Genomic DNA, 27,867 nt, shown 5'->3' with positions numbered 1-27,867 from the left:
ATTGTTAGTCTGTTAGTCCTGATTGTTAATTACTGAATGAAGAATCGATTGTACTAATAAATTATACTCCATTTATTAAGATCCGATTCATACGGTGACAATTTCAATAATTTATAATTTCATATACCCATTGCTATGAATTTCTTCTGTTTCAATCGCCTTTGAGTTTCTATTAATTGGTAAGTAAGTAGACGTCCGATAATAGCTCTCATCACTGAAGGTTCAGTAATTATAACTAGTGTTGGACTCATGAAATGAAGTTCGTTAGATGAAATTTTCCTCTTATTCTATACAATTAAGACGACAACCTATAAACCCTATAGTCTATTTTTCCAGCACTCACCAACAATCTCCAACGAAAATACATCCTAGCAGTATCGTCATTACACAAAAAATACAAATTTGAGCAATAAAATGCAACAGTTTGAAAAAGGTAAAATACCTACAAAATTTTTGGCTACATAAACCCACCAAGGAATAGTTCATAATTTATCGTATAAAATGATATAGTAATTTATTATGTCTAAACATAGATTCATTTGCGTAAATGTTTCCAAGTTGGGTGAACCCCTCTCTAGTTATATTAGTATATTTTATCAGTTAAACTGTACAATCTTACATCATTATCTGAAAAATTGTAGTGGCTATTTAGACTTAATGTCAACTATGTATAACCGCAAATATTTATTTGATATAAAAGAAGTTCAAACCATAAAAATGGTAATAAAATAGTTATAAAATTTCAATAAAGTCTTAAAACTTAAAATATTCAAGATAATAAGATAACATCAATTCAATAAATAAAATAACATAATCAAATCAAGACAAAAAAGTAATAAGTTAAAAGAAACCAACTCCAAATCACCGGAGAAGAACATACACCAACAATCAAACAAAGCATAAACCTTTTAAAGTAGAAAAGAGTTGACGCATGTAACTAGAAAAAGAAAGGCAGAATAGCTAGTTAGTCATCATATCATCGACCATAAGCCGTATAAAAATATTATGTGCACCAACCTTTTATCCATGCTCCCAATCTCAAGAGATTGAGTTGAGTTCCTTCTCAATACTCCTATATTTTGAAAGATAACTTTATTTTCTGGCGATCCAATTGACCACAACATTTACATAAGACTATAAGAGAGAGCTTCATGTCCTCTTATTTCTATATTTTATAAAGCTATCCACTTTTAATTCGGATAGAAGAGAGAAATTAAAAATCCACTTTCCATACATGTATTAAATCTATCCACTTTTATGGAGTAGTAACATTAACACTTCAAAACTACACGTTATAACACGTATATCTTATACATCCGAAATAAACACATGGAAATTGTCTGTATATTTGATGACATATATCATAAAATCACATTCTAAGTTTCTAACCGTCTATTTATTGCATTGTACCCCAATAAATCTATGATCACCGATTAGATAATCTATGTATGATTGGATCATGAGTTTTTCCATTTAAATTCTAGTACAATCTTTCTTGCTACCATTGATGATGGATGATTATTGATTGGTATTCAGTTATTCCGCTGTTAATTTATGCGACGACTAAATTTCATGAATATCTACCCACTTTTGTACGAATTCACATCATGTAGTTTAGATGGCAACGTCTGAGGGCATTTTTGTCTATTCAGATACATGTGAGTAGATTTCATTGCATATGTTATATGTCATCTCAACCATTTTCACACTAAACCCGATTCAAATTTATTTTTGAGTATATTTCGCATCAAAAAGTAGTTGTTTTCCAACCATTTATATTAAAATTAAATTTTACACTATTTTTTAGTATATGTCTCACAAAATTTTTACAGTTACACTATATTTGATATTTTTTCATAAAAAAACTCAAACATGAGTTTGAGTTTGAATTTAGTGTATAATTGGAGAAGTTTTCTTAATCAAAACCTATTTTTGATATATGATTGGAGATGTAAAAAATAAAATGGGTCAGTTTTCCCTATTACCACTTTACAAGAAACTAGTAAATCAGTTGGACCTATATTGACAGTATGACACTGATTGTGAAGCAGGCAAGTTTCCTCAAATGAGACGATGAAAATTGCTGTACACATGTGTTTATTAGGGTCATGCTATTACTCTCTCATGAAACGTCACTTTTTTTCTTCACCATTCCAACATCCATATTCCTTCCATTTTTTCACTTAATAAAAGGACGATGCATAACACACACAATCGTATCATATATACAGCTTACCGTATTTAATTTTTTAAAAATCCACTGGATTCCGGCTTCAACGCGAAAATCACGTTAGCTTTTTCCTAAGACTACGTTTTAAAAATACAAAACATTAAAATCACGAAGTTAGTTGAATAATTTTTTAATTGATTTCGATCATTTATTTATTGGGTTGTGAATAGTTAAATTGGACTAGATCTTTTAGTAGTAATATTCATATTGGGCGTAACATTTAATGGGCTTAGTCCTGATAGTCTGGGCTAAAGGTGATAGATCTTTTTTCCTAAAACCAGATTACAAAAATCAAAACCCATCAACCAAAATGAGATAAATAGATTAAGATTAAGGTCCCAAGTAGAAAAGTTGTTCAAGACCCTTCATTTGAGCTTCTAAGTTTGAAATATAACAACATCACCACATTTAGACAATGATACATGAACATAAATCCTTCAAGCAAAAATAGCCATATGACTAAACTAAAAGAAAAAAATTAGTTTAACAAAATCTTAATTCCTAAGGCACTACTTATCTATGTTGGTTTCACTATAACTTGTTCCTAGCAACCAGTTGTAGTTTGTATATTTTAAACGTTGTCAGTGTTCAACGAGGGTCGATTTGAGACACTGTCAAGTGATTGACAGAGGCGATTTCTAATGCTGCAGGTGTTGTCCCAACCGTGAATGCAGGATGGTCCGGTGATGTGATCGCTGCCTTGTCGTTATTCAACATAGCAACCACATCCGACATCAGGGGCCGATCATCTGGATTTTCTTGGACGCACAATAGAGCGATGTTGATGCATCTCAATGCAACAGAGTATGACGCTCTAGGTACTTCCAGAATCGGATCAACCAGCTCAAGCCCTCTTTCTTGTTTCCACATATTCCAACCCTATAACAAACCACCAAATCAATCTCTACATTGCATTACATAACATTATTCTGCAATTATCAAGACTTACATATTCAAGAAGGGTAAGACGGTTAGAATCATATAGCCCAGAGATGGTTTTTCCAGTTATGATCTCAAGCATCACCACTCCAAAAGAGTATACATCAGACTTTAGAGAGAAAACTCCTTTCATTGCATATTCCGGCGACATATAGCCACTGCATTTCCGATCCAATCCACAAGTCATGCAACACAAACATCATCATCATCAACTCGACAAACATGTATACTTACTAAGTCCCAACAATCCTCTTAGTATTTGCTCGTGACTCGTTGCCTCCGAATATCCTAGCCATCCCGAAATCTGAGATTTTAGGGTTCATCTCCGCATCTAGCAGAACGTTACTAGCTTTTAAATCTCTATGGATCATTCTCAGGCGCGAATAATGGTGGAGATACAGAAGCCCTTGAGCAATGCCTTCGATGATCTCCACTCGCTTCTTCCAGTCCAGTAGCCCTTTCTTCTCCGGCTCTGCACTCAGAATTGTACAAACTTTCCCATCAGATATGATTGAACATTTCTTGCGAAAAAGATGATGTAAAATGACAAACCAAAAATGAAGACATCCAAGCTTTTGTTGGGCATATATTCATAGACTAATATATTCTCATCTTTTTCTGTACAACATCCTAAGATGCCAACAAGATTTTTGTGCTGCAGTTTTGCAATCAGCTGTGTCTCATTTCTGAACTCCTCTAGACCTTGTCCAGAACTCCGCGAGAGCCTTTTAACTGCTACAAACTGCCCATTGAGGAGCTCTCCCTAAAACAAAAACAAAATGAGTTGGAAAATAAACAACAAGAAAGAAGCCTTTGAAGCATAAGCCTTACCTTATAAACAGGCCCAAAACCACCCTCCCCTAGCTTGTTTGCATCCGAGAAGTTGTTAGTTACCGCGGCAATGCTAGAGAAACTGAACACCGGGAGCTCATACTCTCTGTTTCTCTCTACTGCACTACTTTGATTTAAATCGAGTAGCAGCAGATCTTGATGCACCACCCTGAACACTGTAGAAGATGCACTAATCAGGTAAAGGTATGTTTGTTTATTGTTTAGGATTAGCCTAGCCTAGACTGATAAAAACAAACAATAAAGAGGACAATCCATGTGATCAAGATATAACTACTCAATAATGTATAGTGCTGAAACGTAGTTCAAAATCAAGAAGAGAAGAGAGTGGTTTGTACCTTTGCTTTTGAGGATTGGCCACAGACAGAAAGAGAGAACAACCAGTGCAGCAGCAGATATGGAGACAGCTACAGCCACAACCACCTTCTTCTTTCCTAACAAATGCAAGCACACATGTGAAATACATACCAATAAATACACAAAGGTGGTGTTCGGTTTCCAAGATAAAATAATACCAAGATACAATCTAGGATTGAGTTGTGGGATTATTTTAGTCATAGGGGGTTAGTTATGACTAATTATCCCATGATTATTAGTATTGAGTTGTGGGGTTGAATCTCATAAACCAAACACACTACAAATTTAATCCCGAATACAATCTTGCAAACCGAACGCCCCAAAGAGGAGATGAAACAAGCACAGCACCTTTTCTCGACGGCCGATCAGCCCGTTCCATCCGGACAAACAGATCACCTCCCAACGACGACTGGTTCCCGAGCCTCTGAAGATCCATCAAGTCATCCTTGAACAACACACATCCATCTCCACTCCTATTAGCAAAAGCAGAGCAAGAGCAATCATCCAAGCACAAAGCTTCACATTCACCACCCCCACTCCCATTCAATCCCCCACTCCACACGGCAGAGCTCACCCTCGAAAACACCGTCTTCTCCTTCTTACACTGCAGCGCTCTCTCTCTCACACACCCTTGTGAAAAATCAAACAAACCCCAATCCCTCCAAACACCTACACGCAGGCACGTAATTCACATCACAAACCGCATTCGCCCCACATTTCGCCTCAATTGCGCAGAAATCGGGACCGGAAGGCTGCTCCGCCGCCGTGAACCAATCCTCCCGCGCCTCCGACCACACGTAGTGATCCAATTCGCCGCTCGCCAGCTGAACGATTCTAACAAAATCCGATTCATTGTGACCATTATATGTGAAGAAATCAACGCCGTTTCTCGAGACGTAGCTGAAATTGTACAAATCGTTGCTATTGGGAAACGAAGGGAAACCGCCGTTGCTCCAAAATCCGCTTCTCCAAACCGTTAGTGAGCCGTTTTTCTTCAACAGAAGCTCGTTACTTTCCATTTGTAAAGAGTAGCTGCCCGCGGCGGCGGCCGGGTCGTCTAGTTTGGTCCAAGAAGTGAGCTTGATTTGCGAGGTGATGGTGCGCCGGGCAGCCACGTGCCCGAGGGGTTCTCGAAGCTCTGCCAGACGACAGCGGAGGCGTTTCTCAAGATGAAGTTTCCGGTGTCGAGGAGAGTTGCTTGGGTGGCTTTTGAAGGTGATGGTAAGGTCCAGATTGGAAGGGATTTGACGGTGAGGGTGAGGGTGCCGTTAGTGGTTAATTGGAGGAGAGAGGTGTTGTAGAGAGAAGGGGAGATTGGATTGTTTCTGTTGGCGACCCAGACTGATCGAAGGGGTTTGTTTCTGTACCAGATTCCGACGTAGTAGTTGGTGGCGCCGGCGGGGAGGAAGAGGCCGAGTTCGAATATGTCTTGTTTGGAGACTATGGTTTGGTTTGGAGAGAGAGGTTGATTGATTGTAATGGTGTCTGAGCCATTGCAGGGGAAGAAGAGGAGAAGGAAGAAAGGTGAAGAGAGCATGAATTTGGTTTGAGTTGCCATTTTTGCAATCTTAACTAACTAGAGGCAGCAGCATCCCACTTTTTAAGGATTTTATTTGGTGGGGCCATGAATTTGGTGGAAGGTTTTTGATGGTGAGTTACTGAGTTGTGAATTTGGCTCCAATTATTTGGCGACAGTCACAGTGCCGGGTGAATTCAAGAACGTATTCTAATGCTAAATATGGATAATTAATTGAAAGATAATGTGTCAAGGTCCACACTTTCTTGATCGTAGGTGGAATCAATTTGCCAACTTATTATATTGCTGCATATCCGAACCAACCACCAATATGAAGAATTCGTGATGCAAGAGATCTAGACATCTAGTAGTAGTATTAATTTAACAATAATCATCATAAGAAAAAATTGTGGAATTGTTTTTGAGTAGATGGGGTGCAAATACACATCTTGCCCTGGTGATGTTCTTCCATAATTATCTCCTTGTGATTCATGTTCTTTTATTTTCTTTCTTTTTAACTCACGAAATAAAATTAATAAAATCTATAGGAAATGTTCGACTTAGGATGAAATGAGGTGGTAATTATTTCTTTTTGTCTCTAAGAGCATCTCGAAGAGGAGAGGTAAATGGAGAGGTAAAGTTATATAACTACCATATTTATCTTTTTTTAATGAAAAATCATTCTCCAATAGGAGAGTGAAATGGAGAGGTAAAATTATATAACTACTATATTTATTTTTTTTCATGAAAAATCATTTTTCAAGGGGAGAGGTAAATGGAGAGGTATTATACCTTTTCCCATTTTGCTCTCCATCAATGAAGAGGTAAAATTTTATACCTACCATATTTGCTTCTTTTCATGAATAATCATTCTCCAAGGGAGAAAGTATTTGAGAGGGTATCACACTTTATATTTTTTTAATGCATTTTGTACTATTATTTGAGAGGATATTGCACTTTATATTTTTTTAATGCATTTTGTACCATTATTTTATGTATACCGACGACTTTATTCCAGCCGGCAATAAAGACTTTTAACGGTCCCCGAATCTGTGATGGAAAAGCGAATACTTGGAGACGAATTGTGACTGCGTTCTGAAGCAAAACTTAATAGGTTGCATTTGCAATGGCTTTGTCGTTACCTTGGTTGTTGTTGGTGTTGACCGTGTGGAGTTCAGTTTGTAATGGATCAGATACCATATCAGCAGGTGAATCTCTGTTTCTAAACCAGACTTTAATCTCCAAACAGGGCAGGTTTGAGTTTGGATTGTTTGCTCCTGCTAACTCCACCAACTATTATGTTGGAATATGGTACAAAACCATACCAATACAAACAGTGGTATGGGTTTTGAATCGAAATCACTCCATTCAATCCTCTTTTCGTGATACTTGTCTGCTGCAGATGAGTAACGGCAGCCTGACCCTTGTTGCTAATTCCAAGGTGATTTGGAGGTCTATGACATCTTTATTTGTCACTGAGGCACTCATTCTTGACACTGGCAACTTTGTCTTGAAAAATGCTTCAGGCATTCTGTGGCAGAGCTTTCACAATCCGACGGATACTTGGCTGCCAGGTGCGATGGTTGGAATCGAATCAAAACTCACATCATGGAGAAACGGTGACGACCCTGCAATCGGCGATTACTCCTTAGGAATGGAACCAAACGGAGGCGGTGAACTTTTCATCAAGAAAAACGGTAGAGAAATGAGATGGAGGAGTGGAATTTGGCAAGGTGTCACTTTGCCGGCATTCTCATCTGCTAGCAATACTTACAATTTCTCATTTGTCGACGGTGCGTTTTTGACATATAAAGCTAAGAATGAATCCTGGGTGGTTAGGATTGTATTAAGCGATTATGGCGCAATTCATCATTTGTTGTGGCACGAGAGGAGTCAGAGATGGCTTATATTCGCTTCACAACCTACTGATGATGCATGTAGTAGGTTTGCTATATGTGGGCCTAATGCAGTTTGTGATATTAGGTTTAGTCCTATTTGCCAATGTTTGGATGGGTTCGTACCACTAGTTAGGGGAGAATGGGATGACTTAGACTTTTCGGGTGGGTGTAGAAGAATACAACCTTTGCAGTGTGATGTGGACAAAATGGAGTTTTTGAAACTAAGCAACATTATGTTTCCTGCATATGCTGAAACGCTGGAAATTGCAAGGAAAGGCATTTGCCAGTTGGTATGCAGAGTCAATTGCTCGTGCACTGCTTATGCCAACAGTGATGGAGGAGGATGTTTATTGTTTACTGGGGACTTGATTGATTCACAGAGGATGCCGAATGATTCAGGTATAACGCTATATGTCAAAATGGGGCACGACGATCCTCCTATGAAAGGTACTAATATGTAGATTTATTCTTGTAGAGTAACTGTGGTGAAATGAGACGTGAACACAATATTCCAAACATGAAACTTTTCTTTTGCAGGAAAGGGAAACAAAATTATAGTGGCTTTAGTCGTACCCATTACTTGTGGTATACTCATAATATCCAGTTTGTGCATTCTTTGGTGGAAAAAGCTTAGAAACATAGGTATGCATATTTTTTTGTTCAAGTGCATCAGGAAATTGAATGTATATATTGGCTTTGCTCATCATAATTCTCTTTGGCGTAGCACACAGAAGTGCACATAAAAATGTATCGCCACGTGACTTGAAGACATACTTTCCCACGTGCATTTCAGCCACGGGAGAAGATCAAAGTAATGAGCATGAGTTGCCAATCTTCAGTTTTGCTAGCATAGCGTTATCAACTAATAACTTCTCTGGTTCAAACAAGCTAGGAGAGGGTGGTTTTGGACCTGTGTACAAGGTTGTACAAAAAAGTTCACTTTGATGATATTATGATTTTCATCTCCTAATTTCTACTCTTTTGCCTTCATTTCAGGCTGAACTAGCTAATGAACATTTTGTAGCGGTGAAAAAGCTTTCGCAAACGTCGGGGCAAGGACTCCAAGAGTTCAAAAACGAGGTTCAACTTATAGCCAAACTCCAGCATAGAAACCTTGTTGGGATCCTCGGGTGCTGTGTCGAAAATGAGGAGAAGATATTAGTCTATGAATACATGCCCAACAAAAGCTTGGATTTTTTTCTTTTTGGTTGGTCAATTCATCTACATTCTAATTGATGTTTCTTTCTTGTCTGGCAATGGCATCCATTTTACACCTGCTATATGCCTGATGCAGATCCAAGAAAGAAAGCCCGACTGAGCTGGGAAATTCGTGTTCGTATCATTCAAGGCATTGCTCAAGGCCTTCTCTATCTTCACCATTACTCCCGGCTGAGAATAGTTCACAGAGGTAACAAGAAAGATAATCAGTTTCATCACCTCATATTATCTGAATCCAAGACTCATGGCTTTCAGAGACTTGCCATATCATGATCTTCACCTCCTTTTACTGATGGTGTCTTGTTTCCTTGTCATTGCTGCAGCCACTGACACCATAAGGGCTAATGAATCTCTCACCGGCTCTAAATCTTTGATTTCTAGTGGAAGTAGATTCAAACTGAGTTTTTTCAGCCCACCAAATCGCAGCCTCTGGTATGTCGGTATCATGTTCGATATCCCGTAGATGGCTGTTGTATGGGTAGCTAATAGAAATAAGCCTCTCAATGATTCCTCTGGAACATTTCAGATATCATCTGATGGTAATCTTGTTATCTTGGATGGTCAAAAGGAAATTGTGTGGTCGACAAATCTTTCAACTTCTGTTTCCAATCATAGTGCTGTGCTCTTAGATACTGGCAATCTGGTTCTGCAAGACGACTCCAACAATAACACATATGTTTGGGAGAGCTTCCAGCATGCTTCCGACTCTTGGTTAGAGAAGATGAAGATTGTTACAGATTTGGGTATGAACGAGAAGAATATACTGACATCATGGACAAGTCCGGATGATCCCACACCTGGAAGTTTCACCATGACCATTGAGCCTTCAAACGTTCCTCAGTCGTTTGTTTGGAAGAATGATGATCCTTTTTGGCGCAGTGGTCCATGGAATGGTAGTATATTCACTGGGATTCCGGACATGGCCTGGGACGATGGTTATGGAGTTAAGGTAGTCACTGACTCTCCAGGAACTGCATATGCAATATTTACCCATCCGTATCCATCTGTTTTGTTCCACTATTCCTTGAACTCTTTAGGGAGTCTAGAGCAGAAGGTGTGGTCTGATGTGGAGAAAGGGTGGAGAATTGAATGGTCATCAACAAGTAACGAGTGTGACATGTATGGTAAGTGTGGACCTTTCGGAAGCTGTAATTCTCAAGACAAGCCAATATGTTCCTGTTTTCGGGGTTTCATCCCAACAAGCAAAGAGGAGTGGGAGGCTGGAAACTGGACTAGTGGATGCACTAGGAAAACTCACCTCCAATGTGAACAAGATGGATTTCTGAAGCTTGAGGGATTAAAGTTGCCGGATCATTTTAAATTTTTTAACTTTTCTGAAGGAGAATGCTGGAAAACATGCTTGACTAATTGTTCTTGTATAGCCTATGCTGTTCCTCCTGGATATGGATGTCTGCACTGGACTCATAACTTAACCGATACTCAGAGTTTTACTTATGGGGGTGATGACCTGCACATTCGATGGCCACGTTCAGAACTAGGTAATTCATCCCTTTATTTAACATGCACATGAAGTTTAACTAACTCAATGTTTAAGTTCATTCGTTTGTTTCCTCCGATTTTCAGAAAAGAAGAAGACGCAAGAGCTCAGAACAATTATTGTAATAACAGTGGTTTTGGGGATTATACTTGTTGATATATGTGTGCTGAAATGGTTGTTGAAATATAGAGGTAAATATATTCATCCAGCAGACACAAGTCTTTATCAGTTTTGTCATTCTATATAACATGTCTCTCCACACATAAAACACATTTTATGGTCTTATTTTAATTTTCAACAGCAGGGAAGCTTATAAGTAGATTGCTATTCATCAAAAGTAAGGAAATTGATGATAGAGGATATTCTGAAGAGATGGCACCCATACATGATAAGCATGGAGTTAAACTTGAGGAGTTACCTGTATTTACATTTATGATGCTCTCAAATGCTACAGAAAATTTTGATTGCTCCAATAAGCTCGGACAGGGTGGCTTTGGACCCTGTTTACAAAGTATTACTTCTTCTTTCAAGATTTACTTAGACATTCTCAGTCTCTGTAATCTATAATATGGAATGTGATTCATTTGCTGGTTTATAGGGGAAATTGCCAAATGGTGTAGAAATTGCTGTAAAAAGGCTAGCAAGATCCTCAAACCAAGGGGTGGAGGAGTTCATGAATGAGGTTGAGGTGATTTCGAGGCTTCAGCACCGCAATCTTGTTAGACTTCTTGGTTGCTGTGTCGAGTCTGAAGAAAAACTGCTTGTTTATGAATATATGCCCAATGGAAGCTTGGATGCCTATCTCTTTGGTATGTCTAGATGCTCAAGCTGATTTCACATTGTCGAAGAAAAAATTCAATTAATTTGTTCTTTAATCTGTGATAGTTCGGATAACTTTTCTCAGGTTCACGTAGGCATAACCTTCTTACTTGGAAAACACGCAAACTTATCATTGAGGGGATTAGTCGAGGCCTGCTATATCTACATCGGGATTCAAGGTTAAAGATTATTCACAGAGATCTCAAGGTGAGTAATATCTTGTTGGATGAGGCATTGAGCCCTAAAATTTCCGACTTTGGTATGGCAAGGATTTTTTGTGGAAATGACGATCAAGCCAATACAACAAGGGTTGTTGGAACATTGTGAGCACTCATTGATTTCCTCACTCAAGTAAATATTTTCTGACAGAAATTTGTTGTTGTCATCCTGATCATGAATTCATTGGTTGCAGTGGCTACATGCCCCCGGAATACGCACTTCACGGAACATTCTCAGAAAAATCTGATGTCTATAGCTTTGGAGTCCTATTATTAGAGATTGTGAGTGGAAAGAAACACTCCAGTTTTTATGATCAGCAACTCTCCCTTACAGCTTTTGTAAGTAGCTTTGTTATGTAAATGTAACATATTTATATTTTTATGTCATATTAATTTTTTGTTGTATTGTGGATATCGAACAGACATGGAAATTGTGGAACGAAGGAAAGATAGTAAATTTGATGGATCCAGCCATATATGAATATGATAGTGGAATGGAAGATGACATAGTGAGATATGGTAATGTAGGTCTGCTGTGTGTGCAAGAAATGGCAGCAGATAGGCCTAACATGGCTACAGCCCTGTCGATGCTTAGCTGTGAGATCGTAGAGCTTCCTTGCCCGAAGCAGCCGGCATTTTTTGGGATGCAGAGCTCTCAATCAGCAGAGTCCTCTACCAAGAGGTCAAGTAAAGTTTCTGTAAATGATACGACTATTTATATCTGATACAATTGGTTGCCTGTACATATTGTTGTTTCCTTCATTTGCCAGGCTTCGGGTGTGGATGTGTTTGATTTAAACAATTCTTAGTCTAAATTTGGGGTATGCCGGGCGGCGGACGGAGGCCAGCGGCGGGCGGGGGTGGAGAGGTATGCACCCCGGAGTGCGGCGACGCGAATGATCGCCGGATGCATCCGGGTATGCGTCGGGGGGATGCACGGGTCACAGAGGGGGACACGGTCTATCGTTCCTTCTCTGGATTTTGATGGCTTCGTCTCACCCGTCGACCCCGGTGGAGACACGGTTCACCAATGGCGATGACTTTTTGTCATTGAATGGCATGGGGATCGATCTCGGCGATCCGGACCCTCCCGTTCCAGCGGGGCGGGCCGCAGCGAAGAAGAAGAAGACGAGGGGAAGGCCAAGGCGGTCGCGAGTCATCGCAGCCCGTTGATGACACCCCCGGCCGGAGGAAGTGGATGGAGGATGAGTACGCCGGGGTGGCCAGGGGGTGGTTGGAGGTGTGCGACGATCCGCTGGTTGCGAACAACCAGCGGGTCGTCAACATGTGGGCGAAGATTAGAGCTGCCTACAGGAGGCACTGCCCGCACGGGAAGGACTTCAGCGGGGAGGAGGTCCGGAAGGGGTGGGAGCGCATCAGGGCCGCGGTCGGCCGTTTTTCGGCGAAGTACAAGGATTTCCACTTCTGGAAATGTTTTGAGTTTTTGAAGGACTCCGAGAAGTTCCGTGCGGGGTGCGACGCTGGGTGGCCGAAGAAGCAGAGGCTGAACTATACCGGCGACTACGACGAGGAGTAGAGAGTGGCGGGGCTCGTGTGTGGAAGCCCTTTTTTTTCAAAAAAAATCGTGTATTTTTTAAAAAAATCTTTGTACTTTTGTTTGAATGAAATGAATTAAATCTTCCCGTATCTGTGTCGTAAATTTAATCCGTAATCATAATTTTAATTCCGTAAATATAGTATATTTTGAATTATTTTTATTGCGACTGGCCTATGACTGCCCTAAATCTGATGTGGCAGATGGATTTTTAGTACTGCTGACGTGGCAGGGAGAGAGAGTGGTTGGCCTATGACTGACCTATTTGCATTGGAGATGCTCTTATGAAAAATGAGCAACACACCTACATTTAATTCCAATTATTTGAACATGACCACATTCTATAAATATACAAATTATGAGCAACATGCAACATTCAAATTTAATTAAACTATTCTAACTAAACGATTCTAGTTGATGCTATTATTATCTATAAATTTGTCTTAGTAAAAGAATTATGACAAAAATAAAGATAAAAAATAGTAAATAATAAAATGTAAAAAATAAATAAAGGTTTGTCTTATACACTGGAAAAAGATTAATGAATGATCTAAACATATAGTTATAGAAGAAATTATTTCAACATATTTTGTCCAACGTCAAAAGTGAAACATAAAATATTCAAGGATATCTCTATAAAGAGAAACAACTAAGAATAGTTTCTTGGAATTCAGAGGCCCAACAAATGAATATGAGCTATTATAAAATTCTTGTATATATTTATTTGTGAAAATTGATTTTTAAATAATTTTTTTTATATAAATAATTAATATATTTTTTAAAATTTTATTTGAACCGGCGGTTCGGGTTTCTGAAAATCGTGAACCTGAACCGAACCGTCCGGTGGTTTGAACCGCCGGCGCCGGTTCCGAGTTATGAACCGGTGGTTCGGTTTGGGTGTGCATGCCTAAGTTATTAATGCTAATAGTCACGGATAGAGGTGCCCACGGTTCAGGAACCGGCGGTTACGGTTGGAACCGCCGGTCCGGTTTTGGAAATTGTTGAACTGGAACCGAACCGCGAGGGTGTTTTGCAGTTACGGTTCTGGTTCCAAATCGGTGGTTTTTCTGCGATTTTTTTACGGTTTTCACGGTTCCGAACCGCCTGTTTTTTTGCGGTTCCGACTTGATTTCACAGTTTTCTGGCAGTTTTTCACGGTTCCGGTTTGGAACCGTCCGGAACTGGCGGTTCCGACACGGTTTAAATTCTCACGATTTCGGTTCGGAACCGTAATTGCCGGTTACGGTTTCGATTTTAACCGCCGGTTCGATAAACTTTGGGCAGGTCTAGTCACAGACGACTTTATTCCAACAAGCAACGGAAGTGTTAGGTAAGTGTAGATAAGACAAGATAGTTAAATTATCAGCTTTAAATGGGCGTTTGGTAGCCCAGATAAAATATACTCCCTCCGTCCCGGATAATTCGTCACAATTTTCCATTTTGGTCCCACATAATTTGTCTCACTTCATTTTTACCATTTTTGGTAGTGGACCCCATATTCACTAACTTATTCATACTCACATTTTATTATAAAATTAATATGTAATGTAGGACTCACATTCCACTAACTTTTTCAACCCACTTTTCATTACAATTCGTAAAATCCGTGCCCGGTCAAAGTGACCCGAATTATCCGGGACGGAGGGAGTAAGTGTTAGAGCATCTCCAATGGCGGCTAGCGGACCTGCTAGCCGCTCCGGGCGCGCTCGCCGGTCCGCTAGACGACCATTGGGACCGGCTAGCGACAAATCGGCGAGCGAATCGGCTAGCCCAAGCCGATTCGCGGGCGATAGCCAATCCGCTGGCCGCCATTGTAGGCTCCCGATCGGCGAGCGGTAATTTTTTTTTCGACGGCGGCGACGAGGAGTGAGCTCGGGATCGTGTGTGGAAGCAAGATGGTGTTTTTTTTTAAAAAAAAATTATGTAAATTTTTTTTTGTACTTTTTTTAATTTATAAATAAAATTATCGCATATTCCCGTATCTGTGTCGTAAATTTAATTCCTTAATTTGCGTGTTTGTAATTTATTTGTTTTTTTTTTTAATTTTGTTGGCCAATAGTTAGGCTATTGCTTGTCCAGTTTCTTGTCTATGGTATGGTAGGAGGGTTTTTTTTGGTCCTGATGATATGGCAGGAGGAGTTTTTTGGCTTGGCTATAGCTGGCTTAAAGCTATTGGAGATGCTCTTAGGGCCTACCAAATATCCTCTTGAACGATCTATTCTTGGTCTCCGAATTAGTACTGTATGATAATCTGTGATGAAAAAACGAATAATTGGAGAGGAGTTGTGACTGCGCTTTGATGGAAAGCTTAATATATAGGTTGCATTTGCAATGGCTTTCTCGTTGTCTTGGTTGTTCCTGGTGTTGATTGTGTGGAGCTCAGTTTGTAAAGGATCAGATACAATATCAGCAGGTGAATCTCTGTTTGTCTGCTCCTGCCAACTCCAGCAACTATTATGTTGGAATATGGTACAAATCCATACCAATACAAACAGTGGTATGGGTTTTAAATCGAAATCACTCCATTCAATCCTCTTTTCGTGATACTTGTCTGCTGCAATGGGCAATTACTCACTAGGAATGGAACCAAACAGAGGCGGTGAACTTTTCATTAAGCAAAACAGTACGACAACGCTATGGAGGAGTGAAATTTGGCCATCATTCTATCCTGTTAGCAGCCTTTACAATTTCTCCTTTGTCGACAGGGCATTTTTGACATACAAAGTTAAGAATGAATCCTCAGTGGTTAGGGTTGTCTTAAGCTATTCTGGCGTGATTATTCATTTCTTGTGGCAGGAGAGCAGTCAGGCATGGGTTTTTTTAGCTATCCAACCTGCTGATTCCTGTAAAGTGTTTGCTAGGTGTGGGCCTAATGCAGTCTGTGATATTAGGATGGGTTCGTGCCACAAGTTAAGGATGACTTTGATTTTTCGCGCAGGTGTAGAAGAATGAAACCTCTGCAGTGTGATGAGGACAAAACGGAGTTCATGAAGCTGACCAACATTAGGTTTCCTGCATATGCTCAAACTCTGGAAATTGCAATGAAAGGTGTTTGCGAGTTTGTGTGCAGAGCCAATTGCTCGTGCACTGCTTATGCCAACGGTAGTGGAGGAGGATGTTTATTGTTTACGGGGACTTGATTGATTCAGAGAGGATGCCGGATGATTCAGGTATAACGCTGTATGTCAGAATGAGCCGCGACGCCCCTCCTATCAAAGGTACTAATAAGCAGATTTATTCTTGTGGTGAAATGGAACGTGAACACAATGCTCAAAACATGTAACTGTTTCTCTGTAACCATCAGCTATGAAAAATGCAGAACAATGTCTGTCTAGTCCTAGCAAAGAACAAGAAAGATACTCCATTTCATCACCCCATAATATCTGAATCCAAGACTCATGGCTTTCAGAGACTTGCCGTATCATGATCTTCACCTCGTTTTACTGATGGTATCTTGTTTCCTTGCCATTGCTGCAGCCACTGACACCATAAGAGCTAATGAATCTCTCAGCGGCTCTAAAGGTTTGATTTCTAGTGGAAATAGATTCAAACTGAGTTTTTTCAGCCTACCTAATCGCAGCCTCTGGTATGTCGGTATCATGTTCGATATCCGAGAGATGACTGTTGTATGGGTAGCTAACAGAAATAAGCCTCTCAATGATTCCTCTGGAACATTTCAGATATCATCAGATGGAAATCTTGTTATCTTGGATGGTCAAAAGGAAATTGTGTGGTCGACAAATCTTTCAACTTCTGTTTCCAATCATAGTGCTGTGCTCTTAGATACTGGTAATCTGGTTCTGCAAGATGACTCCAACAATAACATGTATGTTTGGGAGAGCTTCCAGCATGCTTCCGACTCTTGGTTAGAGAAGATGAAGATTGTTACAGATTTGGGTATGAACGAAAAGAACATACTGACATCATGGACAAGTCCGGATGATCCCACATGGAAGTTTCACCATGACCAATGTATGGTAAATGTGGACCTTTTGGAAGCTGTGATGCTAAAGACAGGCCAATATGTTCCTGCTTTCGGGGATTCATGCCAAGAAGCAAGGTTGAGTGGGAGGCAGGAAACTGGACCAGTGGATGCACAAGGATAACTGGCCTCCAATGTGAACATAACAATTCTGCGGTTAAACAAGATGAGTTTCTGAAGACGAAGGGAGTAAAGTTGCCGGATCATTTTATATCGTTTCCCTTTTCTAAAGAAGAATGCAGGGACGGGTGCTTGACTAATTGTTCTTGTATAGCTTATGCAATTCCTCCTGGAATTGGATGTCTGCACTGGACGAATAACTTAACTGATACTCACAAGTTAAATTATGGTGGTGATGAAATGTACATTCGATTAGCACATTCAGAAATAGGTACTTCATCCCTTTATTTCCCACGCACAAGAAGTTGAACTAATTGTTGTTTAAGTTCGTTTGTTTGTCTACTCTGATTTTCAGATAAGAAGAAGCAAGTGCACAGAACAATTGTTGTAACAACAGTGGTTTTGGGGTTTATACTTGTTATATGTGTGCTGAAAATGTTGTTAAAACATAGAGGTAAATATGACACAAGTTTTTATCAATTGTTGTCATTCTGTATAACATGTCACAAGTTTTTATCAATTGTTGTCATTCTGTATAACATGTCTCTCTCCACATACAACACATTTTATTGTCTTATTCTATTTTTCAGCAGCGAGGAAGCTTATAAGTAGATTGCTGTTCGTCAAAACCAAGGGAACTGATAAACGATATTCTGAAGAAATGGCACGCATACATAATAAGCATGGAGTTAAACTTGATGAGTTACCTCTATTTACATTTACGATGCTCTCAAATGCAACACAAGATTTTGATTGCACCAACAAGCTCGGACAAGGTGGCTTTGGTCCTGTTTACAAAGTATATCTTCTTTCAAGTTTACTTAAAATATTTTCAATTTTTATACTCTATGTGAATGTGATTCCATTGCTGGTTTATAGGGGAAATTGCCAAATGGTGTAGAAATTGCTGTGAAAAGGCTAGCAAGATCATCAAACCAAGGGGTTGAAGAGTTCATGAATGAGGTTGAGGTGATTTCTAGGCTTCAGCACCGCAATCTTGTTAGACTTCTTGGTTGCTGTGTCGACTCTGGAGAAAAACTGCTTGTTTATGAATATATGCCCAATGGAAGCTTAGATACCTATCTCTTCAGTATGTCTATGATGCCCAAGTATCACTTTGTTGAAGTAAATAATTCAATTAATTTGTTCTTTAATCTATGATGGTTCGGATAACCTTTCTCAGGTTCACATAGACATAACCTTCTTACATGGAAAACACACAAACTTATCATTGAGGGGATTTGTAGAGGCCTGCTTTACCTACATCGGGATTCAAGGTTAAAGATTATTCATAGAGATCTCAAGGCAAGTAATATATTGTTGGATGAGGCGTTAAGCCCTAAAATTTCCGACTTTGGTATGGCAAAGATATTTTGTGGAAATGACGATCAAGCCAATACAACGAGGGTTGTTGGAACATTGTGAGCACTCATTGACTTCCTCACTCAAGTATATATTTTCAAACAGAAATTTGTTGTTGACATCCTGATCATGAATTCATTGGTTGCAGCGGCTACATGCCCCCGGAATATGCACTTCACGGAACATTCTCAGAAAAATCTGATGTCTACAGCTTTGGAGTCCTATTGTTAGAGATTGTGAGTGGAAAGAAACACTCCAGTTTTGATGATCAGCAGCTTTTCCTTACAGCTTATGTAAGTAGCTTTGTTATGGAAATGTAACATATTTTCAATTTATATGTTATATTAAATTTTTTGTTATATTGTGGATATCAAACAGGCATGGAAATTATGGAATGAAGGAAAGATAGTAAATTTGATGGATCCAGCCATATATGAAGATGACAGTGGAATGGAAGATGACATAGTGAGATATGGTAATGTAGGTTTGTTGTGTGTGCAAGAAATGGCAGCAGATAGGCCTAACATGGCTACAGCGCTTTCGATGCTTAACTGTGAGATTGTAGAGCTTCCTCGCCCGAAGCAGCCTGCATTCGTTGCAACGCAGAGTTCTACCAATAGGTCATGTAAAGTTTCTGTAAATGAAGTGACTATTTCTGTAGTTGAAGGAAGGTAAAAAGAGCCTGGTTATGTATGTTTATTTGATCCTGTACATTTTGTTGTTACCTTCATTTGCCAGGCTTCAGGGGTGAATTATGTTTTCTTCAAACAGTTCTTAATCTAAATTATTCTAGAAAAATAAACATTTACTGTGTGAATCATTTTTGCATATATTATATTCCTGTATTGCAAGCCTGAAACCAGTGACAAATTCAAGTGGGAGTCATAATTCCTTTCCTAGCATACTGATCTCAAATCAGAACATACAAGTTAGGTAAGAATTGTGAGAATTTTTGGTTTGGTAAAATTATATACAGGTCCTGAATTTATATTCATTTCGTAATTTCAGTTACATTTCAATATTTTGTAAATAAATATAAAATATTATTAATTGTTGTTGTGATTGAAAAAATGACGCTGAGACAAAGATGGGCTAAAATTTGCATTATAAATCATGAACTCACTTAAGACATGTTTATATCATTATTTGTACATATTTTTATACTAAAAGGATATACTCCATATATGTATAAAATATCTGAGAACGGAGTAGAAAAGTAATATAGTAGTGTATCTAAATTCTATGTTTGATCCCATGAAAACAAGTTTCCATTGGAATAAGTGCGACTGAAAGAGAAATATGTAGGTAAATGGAAAATTCGTTTTTGTTAAGTAGACTATAGTTGTGACATTGACACTTACAAACCCTGGTCAAAAAACATTTGTGGACATAGATACAAATACAAATATCAAAGAAAAGTCTGATAACATTGCCATTTATTTGATCTCTAAATATCTGATTTTCTCTGAGATGCAGGTTAGTGTTTTCACTAACAATTGAGGAACAAGAAATCATGGGGCTGAGCTACCATAAAAACTTGCCATGTTATGTGCTCCAATTATTTTTCTACATGTTGTCTTGTTTCTGTATGTTTTCTGCAGCCATCGATACCATAAGAGCTGATGAATATCTCAGGGATTCCGAAGCTTTGATTTCTGATGGAAATAGATTCAAATTGAGTTTCTTCAGCCCTCCAAACAGCAATCTCCGCTACCTCGGTATCATGTACAATCTGCCTGTGATGACTGTTGTATGGGTAGCTAATCGGAACAAGGCTCTCAATGACTCCTCTGGAACGTTTCAGATATCATCAGATGGCAATCTTGTGGTTTTGGATGGTCGAAAAGAAATTGTGTGGTCTACGAATCTTTCACCTTCTGTTGTCAATCGTAGCGTTGTGCTCTTGAATACAGGGAATCTGGTTCTGCAAGATGACTCCAATAATAGCGCGTATGTTTGGGAGAGCTTCCAACATGCTTCTGATTCCTGGTTAGAGAAGATGAAGATTCTTACAGATTTGAGTAGGAACGAAAAGAATATACTAACATCGTGGAAAAGTCCTGATGATCCGGCACCTGGAAGTTTCACCGTGACAATTGAGCCTTTAGACATCCCTCAGTCATTTATTTGGAAGGATGACAATCCTTATTATCGCAGTGGTCCATGGAATGGACAGATCTATACTGGGATTCCACACATGAGATCTGACTATCATTATGGAACGCATGTTGTCACTGGTCTTCCAGGAACTGCATATGAAATGTTTACACTTCCCAATTCATCTGTAATTGCATACGCTATCTTAAACTCTTCAGGGAGTCTAGAGGAGAAGGTGTGGTCTGATGAGAAGAAAGGGTGGGATGTAACATGGTCAACGACAGATAATGAGTGTTATATGTATGGTAAATGTGGACCTTTTGGAAGCTGTGATGCTCAAAACAGGCCAATATGTTCCTGCTTTCGGGGATTCATGCCAAGAAGCAAGGTTGAGTGGGAGGCAGGAAACTGGACTAGTGGATGCACAAGGATAACTGGCCTCCAATGTGAACATAACAATTCTGTGGGTAAACAAGATGAGTTTCTGAAGACGGAGGGAGTAAAGTTGCCGGATCATTTTATATGGTTTCCCTTTTCTGAAAGAGAATGCAGGGACGCGTGCTTGAGTAATTGTTCTTGTATAGCTTATGCAGTTCCTCCTGGAATTGGATGTCTGCACTGGACGAATAACTTAACTGATACTCAAAAGTTGACTGATGGTGGTGATGACTTGTACATTCGATTGGCACATTCAGAACTAGGTACTTCATCCCTTTATTTACCATTCTGCACACTTCTGATATAATGATGTTTGTTGTTTAAGTTCATTAATTTGCTTCCTCTGATTTTCAGCAGATAAGAGGAAAGACCACACAACAACTATTGCGATAGCAATAGTTTTGGGATTTATACTTGTTGCTGTGTGTGCATACTTTTTGTTGAAATACAAAGGTAATATGTTCGTGCAAATTGATTCTCAACATACACATGTGTTTATTCTCAACTTGATTCTCTCTCACACAACTTATTATCTGGTCTTATGTTAACTTTATGCAGCAGGAAAACATATAGCTAAAGTGCTGTTCTTCAGAACCAATTGATAGTGATACAGGATACTCTGAAGAAAGGGTTCTCAAACATGATAAACATGGAGTTAAACTTGAGGAGCTACCCGTATTTACATTTATGGTGCTCTCAAATGCAACAGAAAATTTTGATCGCACCAATAAGCTCGGACAGGGTGGCTTTGGTTCTGTTTACAGAGTAGTTCTTCTTCTCTCAAGACGTCTCTTCACTCTGTAGTCTGCCGTAAGAAATGTAATATCATAACTGGTTTTCAGGGGAAATTGCCAAATGGAGTAGAAATTGCTGTAAAAAGACTAGCAAGATCCTCAAACCAAGGGGTGGAGGAGTTCATGAATGAGGTTGAGGTGATTTCTAGGCTTCAGCACCGCAATCTTGTTAGACTTCTTGGTTGCTGTGTCGAGTCGGAAGAAAAACTGCTAGTTTATGAATACATGCCCAATGGAAGCTTGGATGCTTATGTCTTTGGTATTTCTGTGATGCTCTTGATTGGTATTCCGTGTTAGGAGTTGTTCATATGATGGTTCCAAATTACCTTTTTTAGGTTCCCATAAGCATGACTTTCTTAATTGGCAAACACGCAAATTAATTATTGAGGGGATTTGTCGAGGCCTGCTTTACCTACATCGTGATTCAAGGTTAAAGATTATTCATAGAGATCTCAAGGCAAGTAATATCTTGTTGGATGAGGTGTTTAACCCTAAAATCTCCGACTTTGGTATGGCAAGGATTTTTGGTGGTAAGGATGATCAGGCCAATACAACAAGGGTTGTTGGGACATAGTGAGCACTTGTCATTCATGTAAAATAACATATTCAAGCACAATTTATTTTTTCCATGCTAATCTTGATTCATGGTTGCAGTGGCTATATGTCCCCAGAATACGCACTACGTGGAATATTTTCTGAAAAATCTGATGTCTATAGCTTTGGCATCCTACTATTGGAGATTGTGAGTGGAAAGAAGAACTCGAGTTTTTATGATGAAGTTCAACAACTCTTTCTTACAGCTTATGTAAGCTCTTTGTTTCTGCATATTTTAAAAGATTTTCATATTTTTAATCTAACTTTCTGTACTCTTGTGGATCAGAACAGGCTTGGAAGTTGTGGAATCAAGGAAAGATTGTGAATGTGATGGATCCAGCCATATATGATAGTGGAATGGAAGATGATATCTTGAGATATGCAAATGTAGGTCTACTGTGTGTGCAAGAAATGGCTGCAGATAGGCCTAACACTTCTACAGTGCTGTCGATGCTTAGCTGTGAGATCGTGGAGCTTCCTCACCCGAAGCAGCCAGCATTTCTTGGTATGCAGACCTCTCAGTCCACAGAGTCCTCTTCCAAGAGTTTAGGTAAATGCTCTGTTAATGAAGTCACATTTTCATCAGTTGATCAAGGAAGGTGACCTTATTACCTTCTTTAACTATATTTATGGATATTGAAGAGCTGATTGTGTATGTTGTTTGATATGGTTGATTAGTGGAATACAATATGTTATGTATAGATGTTGAGTTCAGTTTAGTTGTGGCAAGATAATAACCTAGACAATTATTCTTCAGTAGCTAATCCAAAAGACTGCATATCCTTTTTAACAATTAGGACTTCTAAACTAATTGGTAATGCCTGAGGCCAAAGGTCTCAGGTTCGAGTCCTTTGGCCTCGGGTTCGAGCCCACTGTGATGCGGACTTTATACTAATATTCATTAGCCTATCCAAAAAAAAAGAATATATTGCAAATAGAATCAATGGCAATATTGGATGACATCTGATAGCCTCACAGTTGAATATGTGAGGAGAACTTCATAGTAAATCTTCACAAAAGATTGCAATGTATTTACAACAAACAGATGTAAGCAAATCCAATGTACGTAAGAACCTAAGTTGTATCCAGTTCGAACTGTCATCGCCGCAAACCCATCTACTCAATTGCTCGATAGAAGTGCAGTATTTTCAGTTGTTGTACATCTTCCTGAAATATAAACAATCAAATTATATTTGTTAGCATCAATGCCATATTTCACACCATAGTTGTGTGCACAAATAAAATTACCTAGCTAGTATAGGCATGCAATTGGCATAAATTGTAGTATAATAAAGATCAGACAGCCTTCACCTGATATCTTGGATCATAGTATGCCTGAGGGAAATGAAAACCAATTGAGCAGTTATCCAACATTTCTGGACTTGTTATCCAAGCACTGCGAGCCTCACACATTTTGTGCGTATATTCCATGATCTAGAATGAAAACAGAATAAACATTTAGCAATAGTAAAGAAAAAAACCTTGCCAAAAAAATGCAAAGAATTTGAAGAAGTGATATAAATAGTGAAGGTTCAGATACAGAAACAAAGTTGTAGTAGGAAATAAAGAACCTGATTAAGAGAGGCATGTAGGTTCTCGCGTTCATTCCCTTTCACTATTATACCAGTGCCTTGGCATTCAGGACAGAATGCCGAGCAAATTGGGTCCTTCTCCCCATCTTTCTTGGCTTTAGCCATTTTGATTTCATTCTGATCATCAAAAGCAAACTCAGCCTCAAAGTGCAGTAACCATTGAATGAGACAGGATATGTGATACACATGGAATAGCTGTATACCAAATAAATGAGTATTAATTTGGAGAAATATCAAATACTAGCTAAATAGTGAAAAAAGAGAAGGTGAGATGTTGTCCAACCCCATGAGGATTTCTACTACTGCATACAAGCATTCCAGTCTTCCAATTTAACAGAGCAGCAACATCTTTGTCCAGCACCATCCTCTTTCTGCATATCCGACATTCCCTCTTAGCATAAAAACGGTATCGTTTTCTTAATCGTTTCCTCAGAGTCTTGCTCGCAATAATGCGAGCCAATCTATCTTCATCTCTGGTGAACAGCACGTTTGACTTTGAACTTTTTGAAGACTGAGACTCTTTCCCAGAAGAGTGATCTTGAATTCTTAAAGCCTTACTTATATTCTTTGGATCAGAAACTAACTTCCTCTTCCTGCCTCTACGAGGGCGAATTTTCTCAGGTTCTATACCAGGAACTGATGAAAGCATATAATCGACACTATCAACTAACCCCTGCCGCCCCAAGTTATAGTCGTAAGAAAAGGTAACAATAGAAAATTCATGCTTAGGAGTCCTAGCAACATCCTCAGTGGTGGAATCCACATTCCCTAGCCATCCACACCATACTCTACAAACTTGACTGGAGCCTCCATGCCTATACCCAAACCTGGCACCAATTCTTCCAACTCCAATATGCCTCACCACCAAATCAGAAGCCTTGCCTTTTTGCATAACGTCGGGAATAACTAGCATCCCACCAGTTTTATCACCACCCAAGGTAGAACTACTGGATTTTTTATCACGATTGGTGTTGTCCTTAATCTTCAGGGAACTCTGTGCACTAGCAACCGGTCCAACATTACTACTACGTACATCTACCAACTTGTTTTTCCCACGGTCCGAAGCAGGTACAGTTTTAGTTTGCTGATCATGGAAGAAAATCATACCATCATTGAAGGGCCATGGATTTGGTTTGAGCAGTGTAAGTTGCGCAGTGGCTAGTCTTTGAGTGTGCCTACGGCCCTTCAAGTGTTCAAACAAGCAAGAATCACTATGGCAAGGTGCAGGACACAACATACAAAATAAGATCAAGCGGTTCTTCTTGCCCTCTTCCCTAATCTCGACATATGGATGCCCCTGTGCTTGAACATACTGGAGAGTAGTCCTTAACGACTTCTCTTTCAATTCACCAGCTTTTGTCTTAGGAAAATCTAATTCCATCTCCCCACAATCAAAATCTTCAAGAAAACTATGCTGAAATCCCAACTGTCACAAACAAAACACCCAACTCAGAATGAAAAATCGCTCATTCACCGATAGGCAAAACCAAGAAAGTAATTATAAAAGAAACGCACTAAAAGAAGGAAATACACGGATATTAATCGACAAGAATCCAAGTTTCAGCAGAAAAATAAGGAAATCCTAAGTTGGAGTTACCGTGAGAGTGATATGAAAGTTTTCAGAAATGGGCAAGCATTCCTCCTCCGATAGCAAGAATGCTAGAATCCTCCACAGCGATGGTTTGCATTTCCTCCAAAAGGGAGCGAAAACAGCAGCACAGAAAAAGGCGCATGCAGTGGTTAATTTTGAGTGTATCAGCAGAGAGAGAGAGAGATTGGTGAACGGTTGTTGTGGAGTTAGAATTCAGTTGGGATGATTCTAATATAGTAGCGGTTAGTTTCATCCAATTTTGGCGGGTTTTTATGTTGCATGCATGACTAGCCATACACCATGATGCAGGGAATAATTATCATCCTAGACTAAGAAGCGGATGAGTATATCACATCTCTCAATTGTATCTCCATCAATTGGGCTAGGATTTGCAATTATCTTAACTTAACTGCCTACTGACTTTGCTGCTATTCTTTTCTCATTTTGTGACTCTTATCAACTACTAGTATTAATCCAATTACCTAATTCTCGTCTTTATTTTATCTGTTATCAATTGTTGGTAGAATCGTGTGCTGGAATTGAGCTGAATTGCAACATTTTTTTAATTTTCAAAATTTAATTTACTACTAGTAGAAAACACATTTTACTTGCTCCTTAATTACAAAAAAGTTTCGCACGCAAGATTTAATTTCCGGCAGTGCATTTACAACCACATTAATGCCCCGACAGAGAACAGAATTTTCATCCGGAATCGGATTCATATTTTGTAGAGAGAGTAAAGATAAATGTGTGGAATGCATGTTGCTTTTGAAGTTTTTAATTACAAATTCTTTTCCTCGCACATCATAACAATAATTTTAGAAGACCATATATATGCTGCTGCTTCTTTTTGGCTCTTGATACACTCGTAAAATGCATGTTGCTTTTCAAGTTTGAGCATAATCCATTCGTTCACTCATCTACTCCGTAGTAGTACAACTTCTTTGTGGTCAACAGTTCAATTCAAAAGTAGCATTAAAAATTCATAATTAATCATATTTGAGGGAGTCCCTACGACGAAATATGTGTTGCTGTGTTGAATTCGCAAGTTCAAATATTTACAAACATGAACTGTACGTTCCCATCTACAACTTTGTATCTACTCTTTAAATAATTTTTAGTTGTGCACCCATGATGATTTAATTTTTGTTGTATGAACATATATCCAAATTTAAAAAATGAGATACTGAATGACTGAATTCTATTCTTTTATTTTCTTGGATAAAGAAAGAGAGTAAATATTGAGCTAATTGTAGACTGAGTGTATGTAGTTGGTGGTGTGGTGGTACTTATCAAAATGCTATTCGAAAATTATATTGCAAACTCTCTCATTTCCTACATGTTTTCTTTATAAAACATTACTCCATTAGCTACAAGATATAAAAGTTTTCTATCCACACAAAAAAATTGAAATTGCGGTAACTTATTATGATTATCGGACGGAAGTAGAATTAATTTTCATTTAAAGACTTCCTTTTGCGGGCGTAAACATAATATACATCCTATCTAAATTATAAAAAGAAAATACTAATAGTAATAATTATAGTACATGAAACTTGATCCATGAAAACTAAGATAAAAACGAGGGTCTAATACTCCAAATTGATGATAAACATATAAGATTATATTACAATGACTCTCAAATAAAAGTGAAACAAAAAAGAACACGAGAGAGAAACAACAGCCATTCAAATAAAATAAAAATGCACACAAAAGAAGAGAGAGAAAAATCGAACTGGAAAAAGTAATCACTACTATTTCTTAATGCGCTTGACCTTGTGCCATCCCTTCTTGCAAGAATGTTTAACAAATTTGAAACCCTTGTTGAAGAGGCCTTTGATCTCCCTAGCTCTTGCCTTCACCTGCCTCTCGAAGCTCCCCATTTTCTCTGGGAACAAATTAGGTTGTCAGAGGGAGGGTTTTAATGATTTGTTGAGTCGTGGGATCGACGTGGCGTTGCTGGAGCGTAGGTCTCTTTTTTATAATGCATCCGTTGAGGATTGATGAGACGTGGCTGCCTTCTCATTGGCTGGATTTGTTGCTAGGTCCCATTTACTTGGGTTGGACTCAAACTCTATATTTTAAATTTAAGTTGCGCTCAATAGAGTAATAGAGTAATGAAATGCTCTAACTATATAGTCTTGGTAGTAATCGTGTGTATCTAAGATTACCGGAGAAGCACAAGTGAGATGATCCTGTA

General features: G+C 38.9%; 7 protein-coding genes and 1 pseudogene across 9 annotated transcripts; 6 read left to right on the top strand and 2 right to left on the bottom strand.

Moving 5' to 3' along the window:
* Positions 1-2,581: 2,581 nt before the first annotated feature.
* On the bottom strand, positions 2,582-4,869 carry LOC125194262 (G-type lectin S-receptor-like serine/threonine-protein kinase CES101). Its single transcript, XM_048092390.1, has 7 exons — positions 4,724-4,869; positions 4,357-4,452; positions 4,001-4,176; positions 3,722-3,932; positions 3,404-3,641; positions 3,180-3,327; positions 2,582-3,109 (listed from the first exon to the last, which is right to left on the bottom strand). Exons 1-7 carry the CDS (start codon positions 4,809-4,811, stop codon positions 2,819-2,821), a joined length of 1,248 nt encoding a protein of 415 aa, XP_047948347.1. The 5' UTR covers positions 4,812-4,869; the 3' UTR covers positions 2,582-2,818.
* Positions 4,870-7,017: 2,148 nt separating this feature from the next.
* Positions 7,018-9,470, top strand: LOC125195207 (G-type lectin S-receptor-like serine/threonine-protein kinase At1g11330). The gene is made up of 6 exons (XM_048093390.1): positions 7,018-8,236; positions 8,327-8,431; positions 8,514-8,710; positions 8,786-8,996; positions 9,084-9,197; positions 9,331-9,470. The coding sequence occupies exons 1-6, from the start codon at positions 7,018-7,020 to the stop codon at positions 9,468-9,470; spliced, it is 1,986 nt and encodes a 661-aa protein (XP_047949347.1).
* LOC125195206 lies at positions 9,256-12,267 on the top strand (annotated as a pseudogene).
* A 3,087-nt stretch (positions 12,268-15,354) lies between these two features.
* On the top strand, positions 15,355-16,310 carry LOC125194264 (G-type lectin S-receptor-like serine/threonine-protein kinase At1g11303). 3 transcript variants are annotated; one of them, XM_048092393.1, is made up of 4 exons: positions 15,355-15,510; positions 15,676-15,767; positions 15,894-15,958; positions 16,036-16,310. In XM_048092393.1, exons 1-4 carry the CDS (start codon positions 15,429-15,431, stop codon positions 16,235-16,237), a joined length of 441 nt encoding a protein of 146 aa, XP_047948350.1. In that variant the 5' UTR covers positions 15,355-15,428; the 3' UTR covers positions 16,238-16,310. The 3 variants fall into 3 exon arrangements, 2 of the variants coding, with proteins under 2 accessions (XP_047948350.1, XP_047948349.1); XR_007171738.1 differs by having other exon boundaries at positions 15,355-15,594; positions 15,692-15,958; XM_048092392.1 differs by having other exon boundaries at positions 15,676-15,958.
* A 185-nt stretch (positions 16,311-16,495) lies between these two features.
* LOC125195205 (G-type lectin S-receptor-like serine/threonine-protein kinase At1g11300) lies at positions 16,496-17,203 on the top strand. The gene has a single exon (XM_048093388.1). It carries the CDS (start codon positions 16,496-16,498, stop codon positions 17,201-17,203), a length of 708 nt encoding a protein of 235 aa, XP_047949345.1.
* A 198-nt stretch (positions 17,204-17,401) lies between these two features.
* On the top strand, positions 17,402-19,369 carry LOC125194263 (G-type lectin S-receptor-like serine/threonine-protein kinase At1g11300). The gene is made up of 7 exons (XM_048092391.1): positions 17,402-17,470; positions 17,555-17,653; positions 17,790-17,998; positions 18,079-18,289; positions 18,383-18,620; positions 18,710-18,854; positions 18,940-19,369. Exons 1-7 carry the CDS (start codon positions 17,440-17,442, stop codon positions 19,234-19,236), a joined length of 1,230 nt encoding a protein of 409 aa, XP_047948348.1. The 5' UTR covers positions 17,402-17,439; the 3' UTR covers positions 19,237-19,369.
* A 712-nt stretch (positions 19,370-20,081) lies between these two features.
* LOC125195204 (G-type lectin S-receptor-like serine/threonine-protein kinase At1g11330) lies at positions 20,082-23,208 on the top strand. Its single transcript, XM_048093387.1, has 7 exons — positions 20,082-21,359; positions 21,451-21,549; positions 21,655-21,695; positions 21,939-22,173; positions 22,226-22,463; positions 22,545-22,695; positions 22,776-23,208. Exons 1-7 carry the CDS (start codon positions 20,132-20,134, stop codon positions 23,085-23,087), a joined length of 2,304 nt encoding a protein of 767 aa, XP_047949344.1. The 5' UTR covers positions 20,082-20,131; the 3' UTR covers positions 23,088-23,208.
* A 392-nt stretch (positions 23,209-23,600) lies between these two features.
* LOC125195203 lies at positions 23,601-27,550 on the bottom strand. Its single transcript, XM_048093386.1, has 5 exons — positions 27,443-27,550; positions 24,387-25,502; positions 24,056-24,271; positions 23,796-23,918; positions 23,601-23,651 (listed from the first exon to the last, which is right to left on the bottom strand). The coding sequence occupies exons 1-5, from the start codon at positions 27,548-27,550 to the stop codon at positions 23,601-23,603; spliced, it is 1,614 nt and encodes a 537-aa protein (XP_047949343.1).
* Between the last annotated feature and the right edge of the window lie 317 nt (positions 27,551-27,867).

This window comes from Salvia hispanica, chromosome 6 (assembly GCF_023119035.1).
Source record: "Salvia hispanica cultivar TCC Black 2014 chromosome 6, UniMelb_Shisp_WGS_1.0, whole genome shotgun sequence".
NCBI lineage: Eukaryota > Viridiplantae > Streptophyta > Magnoliopsida > Lamiales > Lamiaceae > Salvia > Salvia hispanica.
The sequence above is the reverse complement of the archived record's forward strand: the minus strand, read 5'-3'. Positions and strand labels throughout refer to the sequence as shown.

Excerpts from the sequence above, each read along its gene's own strand:
- LOC125195205 (XM_048093388.1), top strand. The coding sequence starts at position 16,496 with ATGGCTTTCAGAGACTTGCCGTATCATGATCTTCACCTCGTTTTACTG.
- LOC125195207 (XM_048093390.1), top strand. The coding sequence starts at position 7,018 with ATGGCTTTGTCGTTACCTTGGTTGTTGTTGGTGTTGACCGTGTGGAGT. Across the intron at positions 8,432-8,513 it reads GAAAAAGCTTAGAAACATAG|CACACAGAAGTGCACATAAA; the intron begins GTATGCATATTT and ends TCTTTGGCGTAG. Across the intron at positions 8,997-9,083 it reads CTTGGATTTTTTTCTTTTTG|ATCCAAGAAAGAAAGCCCGA; the intron begins GTTGGTCAATTC and ends TGCCTGATGCAG.
- LOC125194263 (XM_048092391.1), top strand. The coding sequence starts at position 17,440 with ATGTACATTCGATTAGCACATTCAGAAATAG. Across the intron at positions 17,471-17,554 it reads ATTAGCACATTCAGAAATAG|ATAAGAAGAAGCAAGTGCAC; the intron begins GTACTTCATCCC and ends TCTGATTTTCAG. Across the intron at positions 18,290-18,382 it reads CTTAGATACCTATCTCTTCA|GTTCACATAGACATAACCTT; the intron begins GTATGTCTATGA and ends AACCTTTCTCAG.
- LOC125195204 (XM_048093387.1), top strand. The coding sequence starts at position 20,132 with ATGTTGTCTTGTTTCTGTATGTTTTCTGCAGCCATCGATACCATAAGA. Across the intron at positions 21,550-21,654 it reads CTTTTTGTTGAAATACAAAG|CAGGAAAACATATAGCTAAA; the intron begins GTAATATGTTCG and ends AACTTTATGCAG. Across the intron at positions 22,696-22,775 it reads AACTCTTTCTTACAGCTTAT|GCTTGGAAGTTGTGGAATCA; the intron begins GTAAGCTCTTTG and ends GGATCAGAACAG.
- LOC125194264 (XM_048092392.1), top strand. The coding sequence starts at position 15,429 with ATGGCTTTCTCGTTGTCTTGGTTGTTCCTGGTGTTGATTGTGTGGAGC. Across the intron at positions 15,511-15,675 it reads ATCAGATACAATATCAGCAG|GAATGGAACCAAACAGAGGC; the intron begins GTGAATCTCTGT and ends ATTACTCACTAG. Across the intron at positions 15,959-16,035 it reads TCCTGTAAAGTGTTTGCTAG|GTGTAGAAGAATGAAACCTC; the intron begins GTGTGGGCCTAA and ends TTTTTCGCGCAG.
- LOC125194262 (XM_048092390.1), bottom strand. The coding sequence starts at position 4,811 with ATGGATCTTCAGAGGCTCGGGAACCAGTCGTCGTTGGGAGGTGATCTG. Across the intron at positions 3,642-3,721 it reads CTTGGATGTCTTCATTTTTG|AGCCGGAGAAGAAAGGGCTA; the intron begins GTTTGTCATTTT and ends TTCTGAGTGCAG. Across the intron at positions 3,328-3,403 it reads AAGAGGATTGTTGGGACTTA|TGGCTATATGTCGCCGGAAT; the intron begins GTAAGTATACAT and ends TCGGAAATGCAG.
- LOC125195203 (XM_048093386.1), bottom strand. The coding sequence starts at position 27,550 with ATGGGGAGCTTCGAGAGGCAGGTGAAGGCAAGAGCTAGGGAGATCAAA. Across the intron at positions 25,503-27,442 it reads GCAAGAAGGGATGGCACAAG|TTGGGATTTCAGCATAGTTT; the intron begins GTCAAGCGCATT and ends TGTTTGTGACAG. Across the intron at positions 24,272-24,386 it reads ATTGGAAGACTGGAATGCTT|CTATTCCATGTGTATCACAT; the intron begins GTATGCAGTAGT and ends TTTGGTATACAG.